Here is a 17,848-nt window from a genome sequence, read left to right as displayed (position 1 = left end):
ACGCTAAAATCTGAGGTTAATTTAGCAAATGTTGAATTTTTCTGCAACTTTTTTATATAAAAAAAACTGTCACACGTTTATATTCTTTCCTAACTTAAGAAAACAAACAAGATAACAAGATACAGGTCAAAAAAGCCTATACATCCGCCTAGCAGGGCACCCCCTCTGTCTTTTAAATCCTCTTTAAACAAAGAAGATTAGCCTAACGTTATACTGAGATGTGTCAACAGACTTGACATCATTATAAATTCAGCTAAATGTCATAAAGGGAGGGATGAGTCGTATAAAGAGAAATCTAGCCACAGAATGGCAGCGATTAATCCTGGAAAATCTCATCAAACCGCTTTCATCAAGGATGATCAACAATCTCCTGTGAATGACGTAGAAGGTCTGAACCAATAAACCCGACGAGTCTTTACGGGAAAACACTTACCAGACTCACAACCAGAGCAAGCACTAGCCTAATACACGTGACTAGTTTGAAAATATCATGTCAAATTTATCAATACTTGTCGTCGTGCTGCACTGTGCTGTATATATTTACTTTAAAACCAGTGGCGTCGAATCAAGACCGCCGGATTACCAACCAACTGGATTGTTTATCGACGACCCGACGGAAGCGGTGAGTTAAAAAATCGCGCGTGCGCACTTCAGACTGCAGATCGTTCGATAACCGTACAATGCGCTGTTTATTTCAGACAAGAGATGTGGCAAATTTTAAAGACAACCTTCAGAGACAAGTCGTACCCATTTTGAAGAAAAAGTTCAACCGTTTGCCAGGTGTTTGTAGACGTCTGAAGAGGAGGAGGATAACAATTCTGGTATTTCACTTTACTTTAATTCCGTATATAGTGACCAGCAACACTGCTATTTCGTAAAACCTGAAAGGGGGCAGTTCACCCACAAATTAAAATTTTATCACTATTTACTTCTTTAAACCTTTCTTTATTTTGTTAAATATGAAAGAAAATGAAGATAGATAGAAACCTGTAACTTAACCACTTTCCTCCACTATTGTCTTTACTACAATTGAAGCAGGGTTTCTGCTGGGTCTTATAAAGTCTTAAATTTCAAAACCTATATTTTAGGCCTTGAAAAGTCTTAAACTCACTGAATTATTGCGTTGTAGGTCTTAAATTGTTCTAAACCGGTCTTAATTTTGCTGTCCAAGTAAACCTACTCAATTTGGACTGACTTCCATCCAATGACCAACAATACATATTTTTTTATATTTCAGTTTTTTTTGCAAAGAGATAATTCACAATAGCTGTTAGACATTTTTACAGCGAATTCCCCAAATTAAATTCCTTACACTAAAAACAATTACACGATTCCTCATGATAATACTGGGCCATTAGAAAAAAAAAATCTTAACCCTGTACAAGTCAAAATTTTAATTCTTTATGATCTTAAAAGGGTCTTTAAGTCTTAACTTTGACTTGATGATGCCTGTAGAAGTTAATGTTGACAGGTTTTCAGCTCTTCAGAATAGATTCTTTTGTGTTCAACAGAAGCAAGAAACTCAAACTGATTGCAGGAGGGAAAATAATGTTTTCATTTTTTGGTGAACTATCCCTTCAAATCAGGCTTTTTCTTAAAATTAAAATTGACAAAACTTGTGACATTTGTATTATGCTTGCCATACAGGGTGTAAATTTCAGGGGGGTTTGGGGGTCTGACCCCCCGATTAACGCTTGATCCCCCCTGAAGGACACCAAAACAAGATGTATGGGGGTGGGGCATCTGCCCTTTAATCGTTAAGAAATAATTTTTATTAAAATAATAATGTAAATATACATTTGACCACCCCTATAATGGTTCATACTATTGTGAAAATATTAATTATATAAACCGGTAAACTTAGAGCACCAACAGACAGCGTTCACAAAACATGTTTCTTGTAAAATAGGCATTTGTGCTGTGTGCGTCTATAAAACTACATGCATAGTTTGTATTTTATTACACACTTGCTTGCACATAGAAGTTAGACTGTCTGTATTTTGCACTGTCTGGAGAAAGCACGTAAGCTTTTCACTCATCACAGTACACATGCTGCTGATGATGTGACAATAAAAGTGATACGGTTTGAACAGTAAAATAAAAAATACATGCAGTCTTTCATGGTCATCCAGTAATTGATGCAAACTTGTCACCGTTTATTTAATATCACAAATGTCATTGAGAATTACTCAATATCCCTCAAAACAACATCAAATTTTGATTAATAAATTAGGTGTAATTGAATTAAATATGTAACTTTGGTTCACTGAGACATATAACCGAACATAAGCAAAAAACTTGCCATGCCATGTATCATTAATTTGAATCAGATTATACAAATCCTTCCAACAGTTTGTTGATGACAAGTCTGGAAACTTAAGCTTCACGTCATTGTGCAGAATTGAACAAACTTAAGCTGCATTTGAGAATGAAGTATTTCTTACCATTGTCCTTTTTGTTTTCTCCTCAGTGCAACACTGAAAAGTTCTGTTCTGCGATGAAATATTCTCAGCATGGCCACATCTGCTCCTGCCCAAAACGATCAAAGTGCTCTCATTTCTTTTTATGGACATTGTGACCTCACCCTTTTCCCCTCCCTCTTTAAATCAAATCACAAAATGCATACGAGTCATTGATGAAACAATCACGTGACTACAGAAAATTCATTTTCCTATTTATTCCTCAGTTTATCAACAGAGGACAGGAAGTGTCACACATCTTTCATAAAAATACACTGTTTACATTTTAGGTACATCAGTAAAGTTGACTACAGGACAAAAACTGGACCAAATTCACATGGTTTCTTTCATAAAGTGTGGAGTTTAAATAAAATAACCACCTATTGTCCTTACCATACATGTATCATTTTATCAAACCAATCCTTATTGTAAATAAAAATGTACGTCTATACCCAAAACCAGTAGTCTTTCTGCAGATGGCGGCAGATAATCTTGTGTTCAGTGAAAAGTAACCATTGAAGAATTTGCAATGCCAGTGAAGTGCTTTAAAATGAAAGGTTTGGGAATAAACAAACTCCAGCTGCTTCAATATACAGTACAATGCAGTCTTGCATATATCAGTCAGATGTGTTTACAGAGCTGGTATACTTCACGAACCAAGCCATTTCTTCACATGCTTTTCATATAAAAATCTCTTTTACACTCAGGAGGGCAAAGACTTAGTAACACTATGACCAAAAAAAAAAAACTCTCAAAGTTTCTAAAGGAAAATCTCAAAATTTCTAAAGGAGAAACACTTTAAAATATATACTGAAAATAAAGGATTTTAACAAACGACACCTGCACATTCACGGGTATTCAAATGACTTTTAAGGCTCCAGGAAGAAACAGGTCTGTGTTAATGGATGGATGAGTGTGTCAGTTTAGAGAAAGTCAGGAAAAAGACATGATCTGTAGCACTTTCCAAAATGAACAGAGCCAAAAAAAAACATCCTGTATAACATTAACCCATAATAACAGAACAAAGAGTTCATTCTCTGTTCATGAAAATACTTGATGTGCTTTAGTGATTATTTAAAACATGCAACACACACACTCTCATATTCGTTCTACACACACCACCTTCACAGCATTTTTGTAAGGACAGGTATATGCAGAGCTTCAACAAAATAGAGACAGGACTCCAATCTTGCATAATGTTTGCCGATTCAAAATGGATATTCCACTGGAGAAGGTAAAGTTAAATCCTGCACAGAGAAGCGTCCATGATTAATGTCAGTCTGGGAAGTGAGAGCACGCCTTGTCTGTTCAGAGTCTTTGTGCATCCAGTCAGATAAAGTCTGGGAGTCTCTGTGGGCTGTTGGGTTATGCCCTTTGCTGAGAGTCTACAACACCAGGCCCCAAAGCCCCTCAACATTTAGTACTGTTCGTTTGGTCAACTAAATAGATTCTATCTGCCTCCGGACCTTGTCTGAAGCTTGGCGGTCAAGCGAGCGTTGCCTGATCACCACTATTATTGCAAAGACAACAGTGAGAGCCAACATGGTGCCTTCAAATTTCCAAAACAGATGCTCCTCCATTTTTGTTGAGCGACAGCTGGATGGAAAATCGAAGAGAAAGAGAATTAGCTTAGCATTAGGCGAGTTATGATAATTAGGCAAATCATTGTATAATGAAAAATAATATTGCTTAAAAGGGCTAATAATATTGACCCAAAAATGGTTTTTAAAAAATTTAAAACTGCTTTTATTCTAGCTAAAGTAAAACAAATAAGACTTTCTTCAGAAGAAGAAATATTATCGGAAATACTGTGAAAAATTCCTTGCTCTGTTAAACATCATTTGGGAAATATTTATGTTTTTAATTCACAGGAGAGCTATTATTTTTGGATTCAATTGTATATGCTAGGGCTGCACAATATATCTCTTTAACATCGATTATGCAATGTGCACATCCACAATAGTCACAACACAGGATATGCAATGTGGAGTTATGATTAAAGTTGACCAGGAGAAACAGTTCAGAACACATGAGAAGTGAACTTGTGAAGTTATTGCACCATAATGGAGTGAGCGATTACCATTAGCACGTTTGACAGAGTTCAAAGTATTCAGGCACATATAGTATTATTTAATAAAGAATACTTTTATTTAATTATTTATACAGTATAAACTTTTGCAGTGGTATTTTACACTGATTATTCAAATTCTGTACCTGAATACTTTGTGACTGCATAAAACACTACTATCACACTTCTGTCTGTACTCTTTTGTATTTTTTATTTATTCATTCTCTTTTTGGCTTAGTCCCTTTATTAATCTAGGGTCGCCACAGCGGAATGAACCACCAACTTATCCAGCATGTGTTTTACACAGCGGATGCCCTTTCAGCTGCAACCCATTACTGGGAAATATCCATACAAACTCATTCACACACACACTACGGTCAGTTTAGCTCACCCAATTCCCCTACAGCACATGCCTTTGGGGAATCTGGAGCACGTGGAGAAAACCAAAGCTTACCCAGGGAGAGCATTCAAACTCCTCACAGAAAAGCCAACTGACCCAGCCAGGGCTCGAACCAAATACCTTCTTGCTGTGAGGCGATTGTGCCACCCACTGCGCCACCTTGCTGCCCCTGTATTTATTGCAGAGAAACTAAATATCGCAATGTCGGATTTTTCTAGTATCATGCAGCCCTAGGATATGCATTAAACTTCAAGTTGAACTTATATAGGGGGAAAAGGAATGATGGGGAAAATATTTGCTTAAAGTGTTTCTATCCCTGAAAAAAAAAAAACATGTATTGGCAAATTAATTGCAAACTACAGAAACTGAATTATGAGAAGGCAATCAGAATGGTTGAATCTTTTCTTAATTTTTCTTCCCATTTTAAGCTGAGTTTTTACTCAGAAGTGTGAAAAAGCCACTTTTCCAATATATTGACTCAACAAATTACATTTATTTTTTATTATTTTTTTTTATGTTATAGCAGCAGCATTGGCTATATTCATAGCAACACTTGAAATAAATATTCAATATATAATTTAACCGTTTCTTAATAATTCATTATACAAAAAACAACAACAAACAACTACACTGAAAGTCATACAAGTTGTTTCAATTTAATCAATGATAAATACTTAAAGCATAGCTCCAGAAAACACCGTTTTAAAATATTTGCAGAATAAAATCGATCTCTAATAACAAATAAACTTTACATTTTAGTAAAATGTGTTTTTTGTTCATCAAAATAGTCTTACACAAGTCACAAATAGTTTTTTTAACCCTTTTAAAAACATGCATGTTTAAGTATTGAGTGGCCAATTCTACATTTAATATGCACTACCTGATCATTTTCAAAATGATTCTCATTTCTTTCATTTGCAAATGGGTTTACTTCATACAGTTTGTTGTTTATACATTCATCCCATTCCATTTAAAAACCTGAGTGATTTAAACTAAATTAGGTACAAAAAAATAGGTCAAAACTCTATAAAAGGTTAAAAGTGTTACATTTTAGCTACTATTAAAGCCAATGAGACTTTTGTTAAAGGTTTGCCTACATGTATATGGCTTCAGAGCTTGGCTCCGTTAGTCAAACAGACTAAGACACACATTTTAGATGGAGAGTCACTGACCTTTTGTATTCGTCTCTGTTAGACTTTGTGCAGTTGATCTTTTCTATAAATCCAGTTTGGCTGCAGGCTGGTATTGTTTTCTGTGAAGATTACAAAGGGCTTAGAATGCAAGCAAAATAATACAAAATACATGCATGCATATACACAGACACACAAACAGATAAATTACATTAAAACATTTTAAACTAGAAGGTGGTTAGTGTCATTTTATGAGCCAATCACCTGGCAGCATCTCAAAACATTTGTGTAGACATGTACTGCATGTCAATTTCAAACTACCAATCCTATAATCAGAAATAGAAAGTGTGTCTCCCAAATTATAGCATGTTGAAAATGAGTATAGCGGCATGGTGTCTTAGTGGTTAGCACTGTCCGCTCACAGCAAGAAGGTCGATGGTTGAAGTCCCAGCTGGGCCAATTGGCATTTCTGTGTGGAGTTTGCATGTTCACCCCATGTTGGTGTGGATTTCCTCCGGGTGCTCCGGTTTCCACCAGTCCAGACACAGGTGAATTGAATAAAGGTGAATATAGGTGAATTGAATAAACTAAATTTGCCATTTTGTGTGTGTGCATGCATGTTTCCAAGTACTGGGTTGCCGCTGGAAGAGCATCCGCTGCATAAAACATTTGCCGGAATGGTTGACAGTTCATTCCACTGTGGTGACTCTTGATTAATAAGGGACCAAGCCGAAGGAAAATAATGATGAATCGTAATGATATGACAAGATGATTGACAGGTCATGTAACTAAGCAAAAGGATGTTCCATTAATGAGAAATAAATATGACTCTAAAGCTTGCGCACACTTCTGTTACACACTGAAAGCAATGTACTTTTTCTTCACAAAAAGCATGCATTGTATGTGGATTGGCATGCAGCAATGATCAAGTTGACATTAGATTAAATACATTTCTCACCAATTGCAAACCCTCGCATACACTGCACTCTTTAGCCACCACAAACTCCTCCAGCTGCCAACATGGTGCTGTCATCGCCTTTGTCACGGCAACTGCAAGACAAACACAAGGATTATCATCACAAGAACTTGATCCACACCATAAGTCTAGAGAAGGGGTTCTCAAACTCGGTCCTGGAGGGCCAACGTCCAGCAGATTTGAGCTCCAGCTTGCCTCAACACACCTGCAAGGATGTTTCTAGAAAGCCTAGTAAGAGCTTGATTAGCTAGCCCAGGTGTGTCTAATTGGGGTTGGAACTAAAATTTGCAGGACACCGGCCCTCCATGACAGAGTTTGGACATGCCTGGTCTAGAGTCTGTGATTTATTTATTTTTTTTTACATACCTGCTGTCTTCTCATCGCTCAGAAGAGCTGCTCCAAATACTCTATAATAAAAAATATGGACAGAGAATTATATTCACAATCAAAGCTTTTGTTTTTTATTATGAGAGAGAGAATTTCGAATTCATTGCCATATCATATTGAAATATCTAGCTATTTCATGGCAAAATCAGATCACACTGTTTCTGGCTATGTCTAATATCTAGCTATATAACTAAAATCTAGCTCAGGGGTGCCCAAACATTTTCTTATGAAGGGCCAAAAACTAAACTTGATTGAGGGTGGTGGGCTGAAGTTAAAATTATAATTACAATAAACAATCCCATTTATAACACAATGGTGTTCAATGCTGAATATGTTGAATACACTTGATTTGCTCGTTGAGGATTCTTACATTTTAATTTTACAGTTTTTCCTCAGTCACTTTGGTACATTTCTCAGATCAGAATTGAAATTTTGCAAAACAGTAAGTGCATTTCTCAAAACAACACATACAAATAGCAAAATACCATGGATTACCTGCAAAAGCCAGTCTCTTGCTCAAAATCCTTAGTTCAACTCTCAAAACTAAATTTCTGTATCAATGAAGTAGTCATTAGAATAAAAAGTCTCTGTGTCAACTGTGGAGGGCTGTCTGATGTAAACTATGGCTAATTTTATGGCGTTGTACTTTGATTTGTTGACAGATTGTGCCATTGTGATACAAAAAGGAAAAGACAGCACTGCATAGCACAAAGAAAAAACTAAACAAAAATAGAAATGTGAACATAGGAATCTCCTTTGAATTGCATTTTCATTAGAAAAAGTCAAGATTCACCTGGGAGGAATTTACCAATTGTATACCCATTAAGAAAAATAAAAGTCTACTGGAAATGTATAAAAAAATGCATTATGACAACTTGTTAGCAAAGGATTAAATGTTGTGGGGATTGAGACTATTCAACAGAGATAAAAAACAAAAAAACAAAAAACATTTTGATCAACATGACATAAATAACTGATAATGTAGGAAAGAGCAGAGAATTGCACATAATAATTTGCTTGGATGTACAAAAGCATTTGCAACTTTTTAAAGATAGTTTTGAGATATTCAATTCTGATCTGAGAAATGGTGACTGATCTGACCAAAGTGACTAATTCATGCACAACATTTAATTTAAACATTTAATTTCATCAGCTTTTTTGTATCTCAACAATTAAACAAACAAACAAAAGTTTATGGTAAAATTAAAAATGACGATCTTTGTGGAAGGCATTGGCCCTAACCTTCCCATCATTCTCTTCTCAGATGAGATGAGCATCTCTGATCTAGCTATTTCATGGCAAAATCTGATTTATAAATATCACTTTTCTATGATAAGAAACAAAATAACAAGACATTAAAAGCAATAAATAATACAGACGATAAAAATTCTACTATTTATGAAGGATTCACATTTAAAAACATTCACTTTAAAGTCTCTCCAGATAAAAGTCTTTGTCTGATAACAATAAAAATAGGGTATTTAAAAAGCATTATAAGCCATACAGTATAATTTTTCTAAAATTTCTGTTTAATATTAACAAGATTTTTTAAATACATTTCTAAACATAATAGTTTTAATAACTCACTGCTAATAACTGATTTCTTTCATCTTCGCCATGATGACAGCACATAATATTTGACTAGATATTTTTCAAAATACTAGTATTCAGCTTAAAGTGACATTTAAAGGCTTAACTAGGTTAATTAGGCAGGTTATGGTAATTAGGCAAATCATTTTACAATGATGGTTTGTTCTGTAGACTATCAGAAAAATATTGCTTAAGAGGTCTGATAATATTGACCTCAAAATGGTTTTTAAATTTAAAAACTACTTTTATTCTAGCCAAAATAAAACAAATAAGACTTTCTCCAGAGGAAATAATATAGAAAATACTGTGGAAAAATCCCTTGCTCCGTTAAACATCATTTGAGAAATATTTGAAAAAACAAATACACAGTAGGGTGAATAATTCTGACTTCAACTGCATGTTTAACACTTTTATTTCTGTTGCAATATTGACATTTTTGGGGGAACTTCTTTGAGTAAATGACTATGAGTGAGTCTTGTGTATTATTATGAGATAATCACTTTTGAGTATATTATTTTTCTCACCTAAGAGACACTAAGCCCCAGAATAAAGCGTGTAGGGCCAGGATTCGGGGTCTCAGACATGACATGGGGATCCTGCAGTCACTCTCCATCACTCTGATGCACATGCGCTTAGAAAACAACACGACTGACGTTCACTGGCGGTTCATCATCGCTCAGAGTTACTTTTCCTTAAAGCAGCAAAACATCCAAAGTATCTGTAATAGAAAAAACTGATTAAAAAAACATAAGGAAGAATGTCATGTAAGGAACAACAACAAATAGTTTGGATGTCGGCATAAAATGAATTAATTTAAGCAAAAGTTATATATATATGATATATATTTCTGAAATTATATTTTTAAAGAGAAAGTCTAAATGTGCAAATATAAAACCAACTTTACCTTAATGTCCAGGATCGCATATAAACTATTGTTAACTGAATGACATTTAACCGTTGTCTTTTGAAATTGATGATTTTTTGTTTTGTTTTTTTCGAATAGTAGTATCTCCAACAGAATTATATATCCAATATGACGCTTTAAATTGTAATAAAATCCGTGTTTTTGAAAATGAAAACAGAGGTCAATGGTTTATTTTAATTATTTAGCCTGACATGTTTACTGTTAATTTACTGTTTAATATCTTTTTTTTTTAAATAAAATACTTTGCGTTCAAATGTGATAAAGGTTGTTTGTTTTTACCCAGACATTTAAAAAGAATATAATTTAGGGCAGCAATCTCAATAACGTTACTTTAAAACCGTGATATTTAATCCAAGGTTATCATAGAGTCAGCATCTTATACCGGGTCATGCCTAACTTATATATAAAATGGACATTATGTTTTTCTAAGATAAACATGAACAAATTTTAAATGTACAGAGAAAAAGTTGCCCAAAAATATTGATGCTGGGAAACCCAGCTGATTCAGTAAAACTGATAAACAGTCAGTCGGAGGGTAACTTTAGTTTTAGATTGCCATAATCTCATTATCTGAGCTATTTACGTTACGTGATGACTAAACAGACAAGCGATGTGTTAAAGAAAGTAAGATAATACAAAAATAACATCGCTTTTTAATAACAGTCTGACAAAAGTAACTACTTTTATTAAGCAAAACGACTTACGACTAGGTTAGTTCGCCAAGTTAAATTAACGTTACAGCTGTTAAACTACAAAAGTGGGCTCGCTAAAAGATACGACCATCAAAAACTAAGCGAAAGCAACTAACATGTAATTTAATTTACACAGAACCATCGAAACCATTAAAAGTTAACACTGAAAACAATATTTACATCTTTGTGTCTTCATAAACAACAATATTCACTAAAAAAATCACCTACCGTATAGCAAACACAAATTCAGCGTTCGTCGAGTAAAACGGCCTGACTTCACTCTTCTGTCATCAATAATACAGACTCGTCATAGCCATGAGCTCAGTAGTTTCGTAAACAGATAAAGTGTGTTAAAGCTCCAGCCAAACACAGTCCACATCAGCAGGAACACGCAGTACTGACCCCAGACCAGCCGATCCCAGCGGCAGGCCCATCAGAGGATCTCTGAAACACCCAGCGGGCTTTAAACTCTGGATTCACACACACACGCGCCACTGTTATAAATGAATAAATCACAGAAATACGTTTATTTACAGAGTCCCCTAGATGAGGGCCCGTCTACCATACTCAAGCGGAGAGAATTACGTCACAGCCGAATGTAGGCGCTTTCGTGTGAGCTTGAAATGTACCGCCATCTTGTGGAGCGGCTCCCGTTAAGCTTATGGAAATATGTTTAGTAAAAAGTGAGACTTCATCTCGAAACTTTTCTGGAGCTCAAATGGACGTTTAAATGGAATTCTAGTCAAGTTCTCGGGTTAAGTCTGTACTTGCTTTCTAAACCACTGTTTAAAGGGTTTTAATACGGACCACTGTAGTTTATTTTATTGATGCAGATACAGTTAAAGACAACATTATTAGCCCTCCTGTGAATTCTTATTCAAGTGTTATTTATAGAAATAAGACTTTAAACTTTTTAAAAGCATAATAGCTTTAATAACTAATGTTGTTTGTCTTTGCCATGATTACAGTATAATATTTTACGAGTTGTTTTGCAAGATTTAGTTTCTTTTATTAATGTATACAATTTAAAGGCTTAACTATGTTAATTAGGTTAACTAAGTTACAAATGTGCCTGCAGCAATCATCTTTTATTTTTAAACGATATCTATGTCTAAACATAGTCATCTTGGCTAAAACAAGGTCAGTGAAAATCTAATAGGCATTAAAAATAGGCCAAAATTAGACTAGTCATCAATTAAACAGAAATGAATGACTACACAAATAAAGTCTGTCTAATCCGTCTATTTGATGACTAGTCTAGTTTTGGGTTATTCTTAGATGTCTATTAGATTTTCACTGACAGCCCAAGTTTAGCCTTGTTAGCCAAACTGTCTACATTTAGATGTCGATTAAACACACAATTGTTTGCTGGGTATAATCTTAATGATGTTGACCTTTTTTCCCAATTAAAAAAAAAGCAACAAGACTCTCCCCTGACGAAAAATATAATAGGTTATATTGTGATTTATTTCTTGCTCTGTTAAACATCACTTGGGAAATATTTAAGAATGAATAAATTTTTCACAAGACAAATAATAATTGTCTTTAACAGTCGACTATTCTATAGGCTACGTCTATTTTAAGTAATTAAAATAAATATTGTTCTTTCAAACTTTATGATAATTTTTTGAGGCGACACAGTGGCTCAGTGGTTAGCACTGTCGCATCACAGCAAGAAGGTCGCTGGTTTGAGCCTCGGCTGGGTCAGTTGGGATTTCTGTGTGAAGTTAGCATGTTCTCCCTGCGGTGTACAACATATGCTGAGTAAGTTGCCTGTTCATCATTGCGGTGATGAATAAAAATAAAGGGACTAAGCTGAAGAAAATGAATGAATTAATCATTTTGTATAATTAAATGTTGATTTGGCTTTGAATCAAAGGGAAAAATTATATAATAAAATGTGCCAGAATAACAATATAACAAACATCAATTAATACAACATATATTAGTAATGTCAAAAGGACTGTTTTACTCTATTTGTGATAAAGTACAAATGCCTTGCTAAGCAAAAATCACGCACAAATAAATAAATAAATACATTTTCTAACCCCAAACCTACTTGTGTAAATGTACACTTACATTTATACAGACAATAGTTTTATTAGGATTTTATTTAGGGTTCAAATCTATCAAATTTTTTAAATTTTTAATGATGATGATTATTATTAATAATATTGTAATTTTTTTCCTTTAAACCTCTCTGGGTTAAGTTTTGAGTAATGGGGTTTGATTAACCTTGAAAAACCTAATAAAGCAGGCTGGGCTAGTCATCGCAGGATGTATCATTGCTGTAAGACTGGTGCTGCGAAATTTGAAGAACTCAGATACTTCCTCTTTTAGGGTTGGATTGAACTGATGACTTCTACTGCATCATATGAACGTATGTTGACAAGACTTCAGGACTCCACCAACACTCTTAATCAGAAACGGGGTAGCTTTTGCAATATTTGGAGAGCACATAAAAGGAAAATTGAAGGGTTGTCACTTTGACTGTCTGTTATATTGCATTGTATTATTTTATATTTGTTATAATTTTTGTTTTGCTACATTTTTATTATTTTTAAGCGTATTTTTATTATAATTTGTTTACATTATTTTCCTGAATGTTGATTTTGTATTGTGATTTTCATGTCGTGTGGTGTATAAAAGTTAAAAATAAAATCAAAAAGTTCAATTACAAAAAAGAGAAAGAAAGAAAAACCTAAAAAAAGATGTTACACAAAGTACACATCCTATATCAAGACATCACACCCGTTTTTCATAAACAAAAATCTGAATTTATTCATTTTCTTACAATCATATCAGTGTTAAACATACATATTATAGATCAAGTTACCTCTCACATTAGCAGTTACCAATCAAATCAATGAGAAAAATAAAGCTTGTTCGGTTTAAAGGGACAGTGACGTCTTTGTGTTTGTTTTCAAATGTAGTCCAGTAGAAACAAATGCCAGAAAGGAGAAAGAAAGCGTGTGCTGGAATCAGATGCGAGGGAAAAGTCAATGTAGAAAAGGTGGCTTCAGTCCAGTTCTGTCCATTAATGCCATGTGGAGTGGCCTAAACAAGTCCACCGTTGTACAGTAAACTCATGGTCAGTGTGCTCTAGCTATAGTATTGTATGTCAGTAAGGCAGAGGAGCGCTGTATTCCCACAATCCCCTCCATGCTGTCCCGTTACCTGAACTGCATGTCATATAAAGCTGGAACCAGTCTGCATGCATAGATACTAATGTGGAGGTCATGCATCAATCTTCTCTCAAAAAAACGTGGCGAGTCTGTACACGGCTGAGGTTAAGGTCACCTGTGAGACAGTTTATTTGTTAATAAAAATAAGATAATATAAGTGATTACGTTGTGCCGGTTGGATCTTTGACCTATTGATCTCTAAGAAATGATGAAAGGCAATCATTGTGAGGTTATAACCTAGTGTAAGGTCATAGTTTTAAAGAGATAGTTCACTCAAACATGACATGTTATTTCAAATGTGCATGGATTTAAGGCCACCATAAAATTCAAGCAGTATGTAAGGAGTAATTAAAGACGGGCTATTGAATTATTAAAAAAATAATGCACAATGGAAGAAAGGCTGAAGTCAATTATTCTACTCTTACTATCACTACAACACCTAAACACATTGTTCAAATGTTGTATTTCAGACATTTGTCAGGTTTTTGTCCTGTGTGTTGGACTATACAACTCAACCAAAGTCTTGTGTGATTTTAACTGTGATATAACTGAAATCATTCAGTGTAGTGATATGGAGCTGTAATGCAGTCAATACCTGCCTGGAACTTTAGCTCTATTTATCTGATAAATAATGGCACACCTTTCCCAGAGATTTGTTGCAGCTGAAAGGGCATCCACTGCATGAAAATGGGCTGGATAAGTTGGCGGTTCATTCCATTGTGGCGACCACTTATTAATAAAGGGACAAAGCCGACAAGAAAATAAATGAATGAACAATGGCACACCTTATGTTCACTGGCCAATCAGAATCAAGCATTCAACATATACAAATACTTTAAATATTTTAAAGTCATGTGCACTTGCCTGAGTTAATCAGAATAACTTCATTACGAACGTCCTCTTTTCTCTGTTTGGTGTTTACTAGTATTCTGTCAGATATACTACATTGTAAAAACTATTTGTTTTCTCCGCTAGGAAATAGAAACATCAGATAAACCAACGGAAAACATCTGACAAACCTTTGAAGACTGATCTATTGGGACTCTTAGAGGTTGCTAAATAAATCAACCTCTTTTTACAATTTTCATGTTTTATGTTGGACTTTGCACTGAAAACAACATTACCCATAATGCTGTGCCAAATTTCCACCAATCATAAAGTTGCAGAGAGTAAAGCAAACTAAAGACAACTCCAAAACTTCTCTAGATTTAAAATGCACAGTAATTTTTAAATATACACTGCCTGGCAAAAGTCTTGTCACCTATCCAAGTTTTACGAACAACAAATAATAACTTGACTTCTAGTTGATCATTTAGTATCAGAAGTGGCTTATACTGTATGAAAGGCAAAGGCCTCTAGATTACACTTATTTGACCAAAATAAAATATGATCATGTCTTGATTATTAATGATTTAATTAGGACAGTAAGGTCTGACTTTGCTTAGACAAAAGTCTTGTCACTTAACAGAAATAATGTCCAGTATAGAATATAAAGTCATGCTGCAGTGGAAACAGAATGAATATTGTGTCTGACTCCTATGAGCTAGGAACACTTCATCCCTACATCTCTGCAATGACTTTATTTTACCCCAGACATGGTCAATAATGTTCATATCTGGTGACTGGGCTGGCCAATCCTTGAGCATCTTGACCTTCTTTGCTTCCAGGAACTCTGATGTGGAGGCTGAAGTATGAGAAGGAGCGCTATCCTGCTGGAGAATTTGCCCGCTCCTGTGGTTTGTAATGTAATGGGCAGCACACATATCTTGATACCTCAGGCTGTTGATGTTGTCATCCATTCTGCAGATCTTTTGCATGCCCCCATACTGAATATAACCCCAAACCATGATTTTTCCTTCACCAAACTTGACTGATATCTATGAGAATCTTGGGTCTATGCGGGTTCCAATAGTTCTTCTGCAGTATTTGTGATGATTGGGATGCAGTTCAACAGATCATTCATCAGAAAAATCTGTCATTATTTGTTGCTCTTACAACTGGGATTGACGCCAAGACTTTTGTCAAGGTAGTGTTAATTTTTAACTTTGTAATTATCTTTAACCTGTACATCTTGTATGTGTATATATTTATTATAATTTCTGTCTACAGTTCTTCCAATAAAAGAAAGCTGTTTGTCATTAGATATGTTTGTATTTGTTTTTTAAACAACACATCACCAATTCTTTTAGAGTTCAGGAATTTAAGTTTGGTGAAATAACCTCTTTTGAACTGTATTAGTAATAGAAGATTGTAATTTTAGACAAATAATGCTCAAATTGACAATATTTTCATCTGAAATTCAAAAAGCCCTAATATTTTTTCCACAGATATACACATATAAAGTTTCCAGGTGGCACGGTGGCTCAGTGGTTAGGACTGTCACTGCAAGAAGGTCACTGGTTCGAGTCTCTTGCTTTGCCAGTTGGTATTTCTGTGTAAATTTTGCATGTTCTCCCTGTGTTGGTGTGGGTTTCCTCCGGGTGCTCCGGTTTCTCCCAAAGTCTAAAGACATGTGCTATTGGGGAACTGGATGAATTAAATTAGACGTAGTGAATGAGTGTGTGTGAATGAGAGAGTATATGGGTCTTTCCCAGCACTGGGTTGCTGCTGGAAGAACATTCGCTACGTAAAACAAATGCCAGAATAGTTGGTGGTTCATTCCGTTGTGGCGACCCCTGATAAACAGGGACTAAGCCGAAGGAAATCGAATGAATGAAGGAATATATGGTTTCAAAGCAAATGCAATCTATTTGAAATCTCCCTTGAAATCATACGGGTCTGGAATGGCATAACTTTAGGTTTTTGAGTGAATTATCCCTTTGAATCTCAACCATTGGAGCATCACGTTGGGGGAGAAGATCAGGAGCTCTGCGATCCTGTGGTTTGTTTGCAGATGGACTGATGCACATGCTCAATGAAGACATGAGGGCTGCAAGGCCTCTAGAACTAGCCTCTACTAAACAAAACAAACTTGCCTGAACTACTCAAACTACTAACATGCTCTTTAATGCTGGCTATTTCATAGAAGAATATTCTGCATTTATTTAGTTCACTTTCTTTTTGCACGGTGGGCTTCTGAGAGATGATGCAGGGTGCAGAAGAGTGCGGCCCAATGAAAGACACCACAATCTGGGAAGAAAACATCTTCTTTCCCTCCTGAAAGGAACCATGCGGGATAAAAGTGACAGGAGTCGATGCTTTGGTGGAAATACTGTCCGTCGGTCCATCATGCTGCTCTTTACAGCAATCTTTGATGCTGTTTTCTCAATGATAAATAAAGAGTACTGGATGCAGTACATTCAATAGAAGCTCAACGACTTCTCGTGGCACAAGGAGTCTGTTGCATCAGGCCAAAGCGTAAGGCAGAGTCCAAAAAAAGCAAATTGAAGATCACAATGCTCTGATTTCTTAGAAAAAAAGACGGAGAGAAAAATAGAATCGCTCTGGGGGGGCCTATCGATTATCAAAAACCTAAATAAAACTCAAGAAAATAAAAAATTGGCACAGAGACTTTTAGGAAAGAAGTGCAATCAAAATAACTGCCCTCATAATATAGGAAGACTGATAAAAAGACAAAAACTCTGCCCTCTGCTGGAGAACTTCAGTAAAGTCTTCAGAATATTTCTCTAAATGAAACAAAATCATTGCAAAATATCAGGGCATATGTATGTATATATATATATATATATATATATATATATATAATCTATAAAAGTGGGCCATCGTCCACTGTGCAAAGGATGAACCCATGCAAGTATACAGCAGCAGTGTGCAGGAGCTGTGCTAGGTTTTGCGGCGGGAGGTATTTAGCCTTTGGATGAGTTGCCCTGATGCAGAGGTCAGAAGTGAGGAGGGTCACTCCATGTTACCGCTGTCTGAGTGGGAGATATTAAGAGTGTTTGCGGAGGGGAACAGGTCATGTTTGTCGGTGGGACTGTGGTAGTCAGAGGTGGAATCGGGCTCCAGGAGGGATGACAGGGTGAAGTGGGACGAGCCCTTTTTCAGGCACTGCGAGTAGAAGTTTAGTAGCAGGTCC

General features: G+C 35.5%; 3 protein-coding genes across 4 annotated transcripts in view; 1 reads left to right on the top strand and 2 right to left on the bottom strand.

Annotated features, from left to right (window-relative positions):
• The first annotated feature begins 215 nt into the window (after window positions 1–215).
• si:ch211-191i18.4 lies at window positions 216–2,917 on the top strand. Its single transcript, NM_001082931.1, has 3 exons — window positions 216–622; window positions 699–821; window positions 2,471–2,917. The coding sequence occupies exons 1-3, from the start codon at window positions 491–493 to the stop codon at window positions 2,576–2,578; spliced, it is 363 nt and encodes a 120-aa protein (NP_001076400.1). The 5' UTR covers window positions 216–490; the 3' UTR covers window positions 2,579–2,917.
• Window positions 2,663–11,221, bottom strand: jtb (jumping translocation breakpoint). Of its 2 annotated transcripts, NM_001044944.1 has the most exon segments (7): window positions 2,663–4,055; window positions 4,982–5,096; window positions 6,100–6,179; window positions 7,016–7,107; window positions 7,400–7,440; window positions 9,535–9,728; window positions 10,856–11,210. In NM_001044944.1, coding segments are annotated over 6 exon segments (477 nt in total). In that variant the 5' UTR covers window positions 9,639–9,728; window positions 10,856–11,210; the 3' UTR covers window positions 2,663–4,010.
• Window positions 11,222–13,381: 2,160 nt separating this feature from the next.
• kcnq4 (potassium voltage-gated channel subfamily Q member 4) overlaps window positions 13,382–17,848 on the bottom strand; it is a 120,588-nt gene continuing 116,121 nt past the window's right edge. Inside the window, exon 14 of the mRNA XM_073931918.1 lies at window positions 13,382–17,848. This exon is cut by the window's right edge and continues 23 nt beyond it. Within this exon, the coding sequence (XP_073788019.1) occupies window positions 17,668–17,848 (181 nt within the window). The 3' untranslated portion in view covers window positions 13,382–17,667.

Source organism: Danio rerio, chromosome 19 (assembly GCF_049306965.1).
Source record: "Danio rerio strain Tuebingen ecotype United States chromosome 19, GRCz12tu, whole genome shotgun sequence".
In the NCBI taxonomy this organism is placed as follows: domain Eukaryota; kingdom Metazoa; phylum Chordata; class Actinopteri; order Cypriniformes; family Danionidae; genus Danio; species Danio rerio.
Note: the sequence above shows the minus strand (reverse complement) of the source record. Positions and strands in the feature narration are given on the sequence as shown.

What these genes read in the sequence shown, in the direction of transcription:
- si:ch211-191i18.4 (NM_001082931.1), top strand. Translation starts at nt 491, where the DNA reads ATGTCAAATTTATCAATACTTGTCGTCGTGCTGCACTGTGCTGTATAT. An exon ending in TCGACGACCCGACGGAAGCG is followed by an intron (nt 623 to 698) that starts GTGAGTTAAAAA and finishes TGTTTATTTCAG; the next exon opens with ACAAGAGATGTGGCAAATTT. An exon ending in GGAGGAGGATAACAATTCTG is followed by an intron (nt 822 to 2,470) that starts GTATTTCACTTT and finishes TTTTCTCCTCAG; the next exon opens with TGCAACACTGAAAAGTTCTG.
- jtb (XM_005159745.6), bottom strand. Translation starts at nt 9,638, where the DNA reads ATGTGCATCAGAGTGATGGAGAGTGACTGCAGGATCCCCATGTCATGT. An exon ending in GAGCGATGAGAAGACAGCAG is followed by an intron (nt 7,108 to 7,399) that starts GTATGTAAAAAA and finishes TTTGTCTTGCAG; the next exon opens with TTGCCGTGACAAAGGCGATG. An exon ending in TATGCGAGGGTTTGCAATTG is followed by an intron (nt 6,180 to 7,015) that starts GTGAGAAATGTA and finishes TAATCTTCACAG; the next exon opens with AAAACAATACCAGCCTGCAG.